A 13,571-nucleotide genomic window follows, 5' to 3' on the forward strand; every position below is an offset into this window, starting at 1 on the left:
TTTGAAGATCCCTTTGTCTGTCTTGAGACAGTGAAATACTCCAGGGAATATGCAGGAACGACTTGATGTGTTTAGGCCTTACTGAAAAGGAAGAGCCCTGGGAACCAGGAATGCTGATTGTTAAAAGGAGCACCAGGACTCACTGCAGAATTGATTTGTCCTTCCTGAGATCAGTCTTCAAGTGGTGACCCATCATCCTCGGGAGGACATCCTGCCCAAAGAGAGGGAAAAGGAAAAGGGATTTTTCTGATTTTTCTGAATGGCTACTCTAAGTTTTAACAAAAGCATGATCATATAAAAGGAGAAATACCAAGAGAGTAGGGAACGTTCTGGGGGGAAAAGAGAAGAGATTGAGCATTCCAGGCCAGACACCGTCAGAACAGACTTGGCCACCAAGTTCAGCTGCAACTGCAGCAGTTGAATTTGCTGGATAAAATCTACTGTGCAGGAAAAATCTCTTCCCACAGACTTCTGACAGAGCTTGTGTTTTGCGAAGGACAAACCCCCAGACCGTGCAATATGCACTGCACATACATTATACACGGATTTTGTAAACCTATTTCAGACCAACACGGAGGAGCAACAGCTTTGGAACCCGAAGCACCAAAAGAGAGCAATTTGCACAGCAGCCTGCTGCACTGAAGAGACTGCACAGCCTGGGCATGGCCCAGCTGCAAGTGCCCCCATGCTGCTGAATGCCACTGTGAACTCAAACCCAAGCCAACAGTCAGGACTTGCCTTCTTAATTCCTCCTCTTGGGAGTGCACCCATTCATCACTTCTAGGTTGTGACAATGGATTTTCATATTAAGGAAGCACTTGCTTCCTAATAGGAGTTATATTAAAAAGATTAACTTGGGGTACCTTTAAAATATTTATATTATCACACAATAATTTATTATCCTACACATTCATTACTGATATCAAAAGACAGAGAAGAGATTGATGAAGAATTAGATTGGTCCAGCAGAATCCAGTGACTGCATTTCCAAGTCCCACTTGAAGGTTATGGCTGTTGACATTAATCCACCTGATTTGATCTAGTGTGGAATTTTGGCCTCTGTGCAGCAGCAAAGCCCTTGGCAAGGCAGGTTTTACCCTGTTGTGCAGCAGCACCTCAGGTGAGATGAGGTTGCTGTAACATGAGCTCGAGTTTGCTGCTGCCTGAGAGCCCAGCCCCGCGTCCCCGAGGGCTGCAGTGACACCCAGGAGCTGGATTTGCTGGGGCAGCTCTTCTGGAACTGTGCCAAAGGTGGGGCTTGCCAGAGCTCTGGGATGTACTTCCATAAGTGCAAAAAGAAAGGAGGGCTTTACAGACCTAGGCACTGGGGAACAGTGCTGGGAGCAAACAGCCATTAATGCAATCCATCATTTATCACCCAGGAAGAATTTGTACAGACAGACACTAACCTAACTCGTGTTTCACTGCTTTTTTCCTTTTCCACACTGAGTGAGGCAAATCTAAATCTGGTTTGGCTGCCAGATGTGAAGAGAAGCTCTGAAATGCTGGGTTTGTGCACGGGTTTGCTCACAGACTGCAGGCTGTGCACTGGCTCTGAGCTCACTTCAGGGCTCTGCTCACTGGTTCCCTACAAACACCCCAGCTTCTCAAAGTGCCACTGCAGCAGCCAGAATGTCTCAGTCAGTCAGTAAATCCAAGCTGAGAAATAAATATCCATACTCACAATTGCAGAAGGGGTTTGGGGCATTTTCTGATTGTCTGAGGAACTTAGAAACTCTTGGTAATTCTCCCATTCCTGGCAGGGATCTCAGAAATGAGGAAGGGCTCTTCACAAGTCATTGACAGGTGCAAGGCTTTCCTTTGGCAGGTCTCTGAAATAAAGCACAAGTCAGGTTTGGTGGGAAGCAGTTTCTGTGATTTACAAAGCAGTATTTAATATTAAAGCAGAACATGAAACTCCTCGTGTTTCTTGAGCTGTCAGATGGAAAAATTCTGACTGAGCTCTACTGAAACAGAAGGTTTTGACCATTTTGTAACACCTTTGATGCTTCTAAAGGAGAACAGATCTTGAAATGACAACTTAGATGTTTTACATCTAATATTCAGGAACATTTTTATATAAAAACATGTAAAAATCAAAGATCCCTTAGTAACTACTGAAAGGATTTGGCATTTTTCATTAATTCTCCAATTTAAAAAAAAAAGTCAACTCAACCAGTCATGAATTCTCTGCAAAAGGAATGTTTTCTGGTGTCTGTAAATAGCACTTCAGTGCACAACAGTGCTTAAGAGTTTCCAGCAGTCTTGGAACATGGTAATCTTTTTTCCTCACATATTAAGATAAACACATACTGAAGTATTTATAAGGGTATATGTGTGTTTGTGTGTGTGTGTGTGCTGCTGTGCCAGATTTAACAGGCATTCAGCAGCCAGCCACAGCACATTTTGTGACCTCACACCTCCACTCAAAGCAGGAAATCTCATTTGACCTCACTCCTGTCTAACACAGTTATATCCTAATGATCAAAATGTGAGGGAAAACTTGGACAAGTAGGAGAGGAAGACAAACAAAGACATTCTTTGAAATAGCCCTGTAGGATAAGGGCAGCAGTTCAGCTGCCTGATAATTGCCTTGCCATGGGAGATGTTGTCAGTGAGGGATTTGTTTGGGCTGTGTCTCACCTGGAGCTCCGTGGATGATCTGAAATTTAGAACAAAACCTCCCAGACTGGGAAGGTGATTCCAGTGACCTGTGCTGGTGAGAGGATGGTTTAACATCAGCATCCAATTCCCTGCCACAAACCAGGAGGACACATCACCCCAATCCCAAAAGTGAAAATCTCCACTGGCAGGAGAAGGTGTTCTGTGCTATAAAAAAATTCCCTTGTCAAATGGCTCCTGCTGAAAGGATGCCAGGAAAATTCAATGCAGTGTAAACAGAACATGGACTGGGAGTCCCTCACTGTGGGTTTGGTTTACCTGGATGGGTTCCAGGGAAAAATAATAGAACACAACACGGTGTATGGATACATCAGCCTGCTGCACTTAGCACATCTTGCATGGAGTAATTAAAAACCAGCCCCTTGTAAATTATGCAGCAGGAGTTTTGTACTGCAGGAATTAAAGTGCAGTTTCACACACTTTTATAATCCTTGCTTTCCCAGTACCGAGAATCTGACAACACTAAGTCAAAGAAAGATGAGGAGATCTCAAATCCTTGTTTTGTTTCCAAGGTGGGCCTCCTGTGCACAGAGTTGTTGGGAACTGGGCTGCTACTGCTTGGTAGTGAGCTGATGTTAGCAGAGCAAACAAAAATATCCACCAGAAATAACTTTCCATGTCTGTTTTTAGCACCTGCCACCTGGGGGTGCTCAACCTTGTGCTCCGTGTCTTGTGCTCAGACACAGAAAGTCTCCCCTCCCTTCCTCCCTGTCTTTGATATCAGTGCAGCTGCACCGACTCTGTGATCTCTGAGCTGGACAGAGAGCAGTGAGGGAAGAGCCATTCCTTGGGAGTACAGTTCCAGTTGAAGTGTGGGCGCCTGTCCAGCCACTCACCCCGTGTGAGCTCCGTGAGAGTCACGGAGACTCCGGGTGGGAATCCAGGTGGGATCCCACCCGTTGGGAATGTGCTGCACTCCTGAGAGGAGACAAAACAAACCCAAAGCCCTGCCAGCCTTGGAAAAGCATTCCCATCGTGGCATCATCTTCTAGATAAAATAAATCATAGCCTATCTTTTTGCAAATTGACCTGTGAGTTCCTGGCAGCAAATCAATAGGATACAAATGAAAAATAACAAGGCAATAACAACACTGTGTATTATCCCAGGCCCCAGATGAAAGCCTGGGGAACGATCAATATGATAAAGATTCAGCACTGCTGCTCACTTACAAAGGAATGGCAAAGTAACAGACTCATTTCAGAAGGCAGCTGTAAAACACACCAAACCCACCTGCCATGAGATGCAAAGAAAATCCCAAATATAAATACTTCCTTGTTGGTTTGTCTCTTTCCTCTCCCCCAGACTTCCATTAATTGGACTGGAATTTAAGGGAGCAATTTTTTGTCCTTGTTGGGAGGAAAAGCAAGGAAGGGAAAAAAGCATCCATTTATCCTTAGCCCAAAAGCTCAAAGACAAAAACTCACTTGCCTACCACAGGAAAAAAATTCATGGAATTTGAACATGAAATGGGGGAGGTTTTCCCCCAGCACCTCTGTGCACTTTGTTCATCTCTGATTTGAATGTCAGTTTTAATTGCCAGTGGGCACAGCACACAGAGACAGCCATGCTTAGGGGGATGGCCCACATGTGGCACCTCCCTGCAGGCTCACAGGGAATAATTTCTAGTGCCAGCTACAGGGCTGGCTGGGGCACAAGGCAACAGAGCCAACCCTAAGGCCAAGGACTGACTGAGCAATTGATACCCAGTGGTGTTTGTTTCTCCTTGTCAGTTTGCAACCTGCTCTTTGGACAAGCAGCACAGCACAGACTTCCCAAGGTCAGACAGTTCAAGGAGAGGGGATGAAGGAAGAACTGAGGGAGAAGAGGCAAACCCACGGAGGACACCAACTCTGCAAACAGCCCTGCCCATTCAGCCTGTGCTCCTGCCAGAACAAGCTGAGCAGCTGCCTCAGGCATTGCTCTCAGGATCTATCCAATGCTACCTTACTGGGCAAGGTTTTATAAATGAGAGCATGAAAAGATGATGGCAACTTGTGCTAGAATTCCCAGAACTATGTAAAATAACTTCCACAACCAATGCAAAGTGGCACATGGCAGCTACCCTTCCATCTCACTTAGATTTTCATTCTGGATCACCAAGGGCAGGGTGAAAATAAAATGCCTTTCCTGAAAGGCAGCCAAAAGCCAACATTTTTGAATTCCAGTTTATGTTCAGAGCTTTATCACAATTTCACATGAATAACAATTTCATACAAATAAGTTCTTTGCATAGAAATTTCCACAATTGCTTCAGGGTGAATTTAAAGTCATTTATCTCCATATGGGTGCACTGCTCTAAGAACTTTAAGACTCAACTCAATATGAATCCACAGTTTGTGGTTACAAGGACAGAGCAGAGATCCTCACACAGCTTCAGCCCCAAGACAGGCACCACCCATGGGGTGACAGGGGACAGTCCCCTCCTGATCCCATAAAACCACAAGCACTGAAGTTACTGTGCCCTTCCAAGTGAAGGGTGCGAGTCCCAGCGGATGTGATGGCTTCCAGTTCCTGTGGCACATCAGCCAAGGGAGATGTTGGAAAGTACTGCTGCAAGGCTCTCTCTGTCAGGGTGTGGTCCCACCTTAATTCTGGGCATTTTTAGCCAACTCTGCTTGCATGGAGTTTTTTACCCTTTACAGTGTCTGTCTCTCTCTGTCTTTTAAACAGCATTTGTTGCAAATCAGAACCAACACAGAACTGAAAAATCTCACTTTGGGGATTATCTAAAAAAACCAATCAAAATTCTTTCTAGAAATCAGATGAAGTTTTTCAGACAGCTGCAGTTCCCAGCTGTTTGCAGCATTTAGGGAAAGAAACTCAGAGGCCTTTTCCCAGATGTGCCGAAGTGATTTCTGCATTATTCAGTCCTGCTGTTCTCCCTTAGCAGCTGTCACTGTCAAACCTGAAGGGATGAGTCTAAGGGGATGCTCCTTCTGAGCCCACAGAACAGTCCCTTTTCCATGCCCATGGCACTGTCAGGAGTGCACTGAGACACCCAGGGAGCAGGAGCAGCAGCTGTTCCCATACCCTGCTGGGCAGCAATGCACCCACAGCAGTGCCAGCAGCAGCCACTGCTGAGCCCTGTGCCAGCCCCTGCTGTCCCTCAGCATCCCCTTCTCGCAGGGAAATCTGCCCCAATGCCTCTGGGAGAAGGCTTGGCTGGGAGGAATCCACTGGCACCTCTTCCAGTGGTAGTGACTCGGTTTCCATTTTAAACACCCAGGAAAAGATATCCTACGAATACTCTTTTCTACAGCCAGGGCTGCTTATTACCTTGAATGCTAAATCAGAGCCATATATATTTTCAAAGACCAAAAATCAACTCTCTTCCTCTGCCATAAAGCTAAACAGAATTCTGCTCTCTGTTTCCAAGTAGGCTGGAAATCACACAAAGTATTTTTTTACTGTTTTTTAGCTGCTGTCCCTTGTTTTCTATGGCTCATGGGCTCTAGGAGCAGCCTGAGCTCAATGACACAGGCAGGCAAACACTACACAGCCCTCACTGAGAAGAAAGAATTAATTTTGAAATTTCCTATAGGATTTGTAATTATCAGAACCTGATTCCTACAGCTGAGGTATCTCAGACCTCAGGTATCCCATTTCAGGAGCCATAATGCTTTCATTCAAGCGGAACAGTTTCTTAATCTTGATTTTTTGTGCTCAGGTGTTTATATTAAAAGCCTACTTAGTCATAATGTGGAGCAAAACAGGGATAATTCCAATCAAACATCTAAACTCAAGGAAAGTCGGGGGGGGGGGGAAAAAAAAAGACATGTCAAAGCCAACAGGGAGTGAAATATTTGTGATCAGTCCTCAGCCTTCCTGATTTTAGGAGAGGACACAAAACCAAAGGGTAAAAATACACCACATGTAAGCAAACAGCTGCCTACTCTAGTTAAACAGTGTGGAAGGAAACATTTTCTTGCTTCACAGTGTGCCTTCCTTTCCACTGATAAAGTCTGGAGCTCTGGAAGACCACATGGTGATCTGCTGGTCCAAAGTGCTTTAAAAGTAGAACCCACACTACTGTCCTAAAATTAAATACAGCTTCTTCTTGCCAGTATCCATTCAACCTTTTGTGTAAGAAAAATGGGAATATGTTGGTTGGATCTTCAGACCCCTGCCCTCAGAAAGGAACATTGATACCTTGAGCACAGAGCTGACAATTAACCTGTAGATATTCTCCTGAGGTAGGAGGGGACCATCCTGGCTGCAGCCCAAATCAGGATCTCACCACAGCAGAGGGGATGGATCTGTGGAGAGCTGGGAGCCCCAAGGAGAGCCATAAAGCAGCATCTCCACGTGGAATACCACTTGTCAGCCTCACCCTTCTGAGGGAGCTGAAAAAAAAAAAGGTCACGTTTAGATTAAGAAAATGGAAAAGGGAAGGGCAAGGGAAGATATTTTCTGAAACCATTTTGTATTTTGTCCTCAAACATAGGTGGAACGAAAGTGCTGTGTAAAAATCACAGTGTGAAACAAAGTCCCAGAAGAAGAGCTAAAGGCTGTGCCTCCCTTCCTCTAATTTATGGCCAGAGTTATTCAGAGTGCAGACACTTAATCCCTAATGTAAACCTGCAGGCAACATTATTTATCTTCAGGAAAACCTGAAGGCTAATGCAATTCTAACTGGGATTTTTGTCTTTTCATTGTGTGGGGTGGGAAGGAAAGATGGATTAAATTGCTTTCTGCAGATATCAATATGGAGTTTAAGGAGGTGGAGGGGCTGGGATTCCTTGGAATGACTCAAGTGCACATTTGCTGTCTCCAGTGAAAGGAGTTTACAATGGACAATGACAGAAATACGATCCCATCGTGTTGGGTCTGTGGCATTTGGACTTGTTTAGTGAGGCACCTAAAGGAGGCATTTCTTCAAAGCAGGGTGTGAAGCAACAGCTGAAAGAACCAAGTGTATGTGTGCAAGAGTAGAGGGCTTTCCTACCTAAGGGTGATTTTATGCCACAAACAAATGTTCATGGTCATAATGAAAATGACTCTGCATTCCTTCATAGTTATCACATTAGATAGTTTTCATCCTTCTTAATGAAAAAACTATTAATAAGAATGAAACTGGCCTCTAAAGCATTTCATCACTGCTTCCAGGAAAATGGATCAAGGGCTGGTTCTCATTATTTTTTCAAACTGAGAAGAATACATTTTAATGAGGCTGCTTTAAGCTTTACTCCCTGTCCTTCTTCTGTCTGGCTTCTGCCATTCCATCCCACGGCATTTCTGTGCTGAGGTCACAGCTGCCTTAGCAATATTAAAATATGTGATGCATGCAGGCCTGAAACACATGTGATCCTCCCTTAGAACAAGTTTAAATTTTAAACTTGTTGGAATGCATGATCCGAGTACCTGGAACAGCTTTCTCAATAACCTTTCCACAAGAAAACGGAATTAAAAACACCCAGTGGGAACAATTCCAGCTCCAATCAATTTGCTTCTGATCACGAAGTTTGACAGTGTGTGACTGGTGCTGGCACCTTGTGCTGCCCAGGGCGAGCAGCCTCCAAAGGCACGAGTCCCCCGGCCTCTGCCAGGGCTCTATCCACATCCCAGAGAGACACGGGGCTGGTCCCAGGCAAACGGGGCCCTGGGATGGCAGCTGACCCTGGGAGCGCAGGGACACCCGCAGCCCACAGCACCTTCAGCCCCAGGCACCTGCTCCTGCAGCTGCTTCTGAGGCTAAACGTGAATTCTCCTTTTCATGGTCCTAAAATGCAGCCTTTTCCCAGAGGTAAAGAGAGGCAAGGGTCGGGCTTAGGTTCACACCCTCCACTTGCAGTGCCTGCTGCACCCAGGCCTTGATATCAATGATCTTTCCCTCTGCTCATGGTGCAGTATCCTGCCAGCACCATTTTCCATGCCATTCACTTCTTCTCCTTTCCCTTTGCCAACTCCAGCTTCTCTACTGCATTAGGTAAAATTCATTCATCCTCACTTTAAAGGTTCTCTGTCCTTCACTCCCCATTCATTACCTCTCACATGGGATCCAGGGAAGGACCTGGGCACCCCTGCAGCACCCTGGGACAGCAGCCAGCCATTTATCCCCTGTGCTTGGGCTCTCCTCCATGCCTTTGGCACAGGGGCATGCACAGATGGCCCTGGAGCCAGGGCTGAGGCACTAAACCCCTTGGAGGGGACACAATCTCCTGTCCCAGGCCTGAGAAGTGATGTGCACAAAGTACCCACGGCCCTTCTGAGCTAAATAACAGAAGGAAATAAAGAACTGGGAAATGAAGGAGAAGAGAGGACAAGCAATAAGCAAATATCCCCTGATTTCTGCAGAAAATGTTACCCCAGTGCCACTGGGCACTGATGGATGAGAGGAGTAGGGCAAAGCAGGAGGATTTTTCCAAACCTTTGGCAGCCATCCATTGTCCAGAGCTGGGAATGACACCCTTGGTGCAGCTCCTGAGGCTGGGGCTCTCTGAGCCACCCACACAGAAGATGGATCCTCAAACAGCAGGCACAGGTGACGAGGTAAGGAGCCCAGCACATCATGCCTAAGAGATAAATGGATCCATCTGTCAGCAGTTACTTCACAAGTGAACTGCTCCCAGTTATGCTAGGAACAGCTTTTAATGAAACACGGATCTAAAGTACCACAGAGAGGAGGAAAATGTGCCAAGGAAATTCCTGATATAATGGAAATTGAAAAGAGCACTGGATTCTGCTGTTATAATTGCAAAGAGAAGGGAGGGTTTGATAGAGGTGACAGTGGAACAGCTTTTGGGGTATTATTTGGCTGGGACAGCAATCTTCTCATCATGTGTCCAGCCTGTCCCCAGAGGTCATTTTCAAGGTGCATGCTGAGATGAGAAATAGCAGTGGTGTGGGACAATCTCTGATGGCTGCAGAGAAATGTTCATTGTGCTGCCTTCCTGCCACAGAAGGGACAGCCACGTGTCAGATGGTGGGGAGGGTGTCAGTGAAACACTGGAGTCTGGGTAGTCTGAACTGAAATCCTTCACAAAGCCCACACCCAGCCCTTTCTCTTATGACAGCAAGTCAATGAACCCATATCAAGGGGCAGGCAAATATTCCCCCCCACCCAGTTTCTTTTGGGTTTTGGTGTGAGAGATGTGGATTGCACAGGTGGCCCCAGAGCTGCTGCCCACAGCCCTGAGGGAGTGTGACACATTCCTTTGGGCTCCAAATCTCTTGGAGCTCTCCCCACAGCCTGGCTGCTGGAACACACCACGCTTGTTTGGCAGGCACCAAACTGTGCCTCAGTTGGTGCTGTAGCCCCAGAGAGGGGGTTCAATAATGCTGAATTTAAAGTGATTAGAAACAGCATTACTGTCACAAGGACACAAATACTGAATTACTGCATCTCTTTGAGATGGGCTGAATTATGAGTAGTGCTTCACTGACTGATTTATGCTGGAAATCCACATTTACAAATTACATTCACCAATAAACTCAGCTTCGGTGTGGCACAGAAGTTATTGCTGTTACCTGGGAAATGTTTTCTGCTTTGGCTTTTGTTCCTGGGCATGCTGCACACCAAACAATGAACTTCCCACATCAAACAGCTTCCCTGAAACATCTGCTGCCAGAAAGTTTGTCTGGAACTTGCAATGATGGATGAATTTTTGACAGGTAATTGCAATTCAGATCAGATGCAGACAGATTTAGTACCCAGAAGCTCCCAGTTTATTAAGATCACCACTGATTTATTCAAGCACCCCCCTCTCTTTTCAGCACCATTCAGAAATGAATCACTTGGCTGCGGTGCTCAGGGCTCATCCAGCTGCTCATAACACAAAACGCATCAGCTCAGCCCAACTTTGTCAACCTCTCAGCACTTCTGAAGGACCCATCACCACAGCACCCAGACACCACCAAACCTGACATCTGTATTTAGTGTACACCAGAGAAATCCAACCATTTGGATCAGTTACATGCTTCAAACTCCTCAGGCTTACTAAAGCACATTGTCAGCACTGTTCATCACGCCTATGGAAATTATGTTTCTGTGACACAGAAATATAATCCCAGTACAGCTGTTCTGGGCTGTGCCAGCTTTAGACAAAGGAAACTTGCATTCACCTCCTTAGGTTCCAGACAAAAGGACAGATCACACCCAGACATCTGATTTTAAATCCACGTTGGTTTGAATAATGTTATTGGCACATGGCACTTCTACCAGTCCTCAGTGAAGTAAGCAAAGATTCACTGTAGGTCTGTACTCAGCTCTGGCTGTTCCCAGACAGATTTCCATCAAACCTTTTGGAAAGTCAGACATTCACTTTCTTTGCAACTCACATCTGTTCCCCTAAAGAATTAGTTATGCATGGATAGCAGCCATATGACCTCCAGCTAATTTTCTTACACCTTTCCCAGACTAAACAGAGCTAGGGAAGTGTGGGACATGCTTGGAAAAGAGCCATAGAAGGTTGAGGTGAAATGAGCACGGCAAATGCGGACACTTAAAGCACTTCTACTGGATTTAACCCAGAACTGGCATTGCAGTTCTTTCAGAATGGCCACTGAAGTGGCTCAAGGAGAAGAATGGCAGAAGGAAACAGATGATATCGTGCCTTGAAAATAACCTAAAACCCCACACCTGCCAGCAGCTGCTCTGAGACCCCAGCATTTCCTCCTGCTGTGGGCACAAGCAGACATCCAAAGCCAAGTGGGACAGAGCAGTGCTGCTCCTTTGAGTCCTGTTCCACCTCCCAGTTACTTCCAGCCCCCAGGGACTTTCTCAGCCAGATGCAATTCCTTGCATTTACTGTCAGAGGTAAGTACCATTAGGCTCATGTGGATACAAGTGTCTGCTCCAATTTGTTTGTCAATTAAAGTCTATTTGGGATGCTGCTCTTGCCTTAAGCCATTGAGTGTTTCTTTTATTATTCCATATGCCAGTAAGTGGAATAACTTCAAGCAGGAACCTGAAGGCTCCTTTGTCTCCTTTGAAGCAGGCAGCACAGCCTCTTGCTGAAAACCACAACCAGACTTGTTTTAGCAGTGACTCTCAGACTAGTTTAGCTCTCTGCTGGAGGGAGCAGTGCCCACACCAACGCTCTTCGTGTGCCTGACCCGGTGAGTTACAGACACATTAACACCCACAGAAAATCCATGGCATTCCTGCCACCACAGAGCTCTGGGTGCTGCCTTTCCCACCCTGCCCACCTCCCTCCTGCTGTCCCACACTGGATTGCAGTGCTGGGATTACTCCATGCCAGCATCCATTCCTGGGCTGATTGTGCCTCTCCTAGGCTCTGTGTCCCAGCAACCATTCCTGGGCTGACTGTGCCTCTCCCAGGCTCTGTGTCCCAGGTCCTGCTGTGGCTGTTTGAGCCCCTGGTTCTGGTTCCTTGTAGCTGACCCAGCTGGCTGTGCCAGCCCAGCCAGGGAATACAGCTTTGCCAGCTGTGATCACTCCTCACTCTCCTGCACTGAGTGGGAGAGGAGAGGAAGGATATGATGTTTTTACCAATGTTCATCCTCTCTTTAATTACATGGGCTGCTGCAAAGGAGTCATTCTTCTGCCAGAATTTCCCAGCTATGAACGTCTGTCCATCCTTTAATGAGTTTAGATAGAAGATGTGGATTCCCTCTCTCGCTTATAAATAGTGTTTGAAATCTTTAGTAAGCCAATATTTTAAGGAAAGAGGGCCCACAGTGTCTCTGACAAAGCTGATTACAGAACATCAGAATGAGGATACGCCTCTATTAAAAAAGTTTTACAGGGAGTGAAGATTTATAGAGGTGTTCTGCTGATTCATGAGGAGTAGATATGGAAATGCATCTCTGGCAGCCACTCAGTGATGAAATATGTAGCACATAATGCATTTGTCTGTAAGACAAATACGTGTGTTGGCTGATTAAAAAAGATATACAGACTTCTGCAAATAAAGAAGAGGAAATTCTTCTCAGAAACAAACCAGCTAATTGCAAAACAAACAGGAAACAAAATGTGTCTGTTGAGCAACTACAATTTTTGCTAAACAGGAAACTTTCAGTATTAATTTCTAATGTGCTTCATATGCAACCTCAGTATGTGATGAATACTTGAAATGCACCACCCTGCTGGTTCTAGGCCACTTCCAGGGTCTGTGTGGCACAGCAGGCACACACAGGTGGGTCAGGGGTTTTTGATCACTTTCTTTTAAGTTACTGTCAGAATCCATGAATCCAATAAACAATTTATTCAGCAAGAGCAGTTCAGCTTCAAGCATTCAACAAGTGATAAATGAAGCTTTTCCAAACCAGAAGTGCCTACATGTGTTGATAAAGCAGTATGTGAATGCTGATGGATAAATGTCATCTGCCTGAGAATGCCAGATTTCAGCTTGTGCTCACATGGAAATGATTTGCATTTGTCCAGATGTGCTGATGTTACATGCCTTTTGGAGAAGAAAACAGAAATGCTAAAAAACAGCTTCTCCCTATTTATGTTTAAAAGTAAATGACTCAGTTGCTCTGTCAGGTTCGGAAACTTGAAGCAATTGATACTGTTGGAGAAAAAAAATATCAGGATATAAATAATCAGGCTTGTAATCTAAAATTTCTGAAGTCCTTTGGCAAAAACCAAACGAAGACCAAATTTTGTTATGGGTTCAGGCACAAACTCCTGAGAGATGAGGGCTTTGAAATCTGTAGATTTCCCTGAGACTTGGTGGTTCCAAACATTTTCTCCAAAGTTTCAGCTCTGCTAAAAGGAGAGATAGTAGATCTGGATATGTCTTTTGATTCAAAAAGGAAGATGGGGTGATACCTCAGAACTGACAGTATTTTGGATTTTTCCCTGGTTCTGCTGGGTTTAATGGAATGCACAATGTTCAAAGGATGTTCTGCTTTTCATAAATCTTTTTTGCATTTTCTCTTCTCTCCCTTAAGAAAAAGGAAGGAAAAGATAAATGGCGAGAGG

At 45.4% G+C, this 13,571-nt stretch overlaps 1 protein-coding gene across 1 annotated transcript in view; it reads right to left on the reverse strand.

Annotated features, from left to right (window-relative positions):
• LOC143693918 (uncharacterized) overlaps positions 1-13,571 on the reverse strand; it is a 72,444-nt gene that overhangs the window by 10,590 nt on the left and 48,283 nt on the right. The window contains exons 8-11 of the mRNA XM_077176783.1: positions 9,051-9,195; positions 6,833-7,026; positions 1,685-1,832; positions 144-211 (exon numbers count right to left, since the gene is read on the reverse strand). Coding sequence (XP_077032898.1) covers positions 144-211; positions 1,685-1,708 — 92 coding nt within the window. The 5' untranslated portion in view covers positions 1,709-1,832; positions 6,833-7,026; positions 9,051-9,195. The remainder of the gene's footprint in view (positions 1-143; positions 212-1,684; positions 1,833-6,832; positions 7,027-9,050; positions 9,196-13,571) is intronic.

Source organism: Agelaius phoeniceus, chromosome 4 (genome assembly GCF_051311805.1).
Source record: "Agelaius phoeniceus isolate bAgePho1 chromosome 4, bAgePho1.hap1, whole genome shotgun sequence".
NCBI classification, from domain to species: Eukaryota; Metazoa; Chordata; class Aves; order Passeriformes; family Icteridae; genus Agelaius; species Agelaius phoeniceus.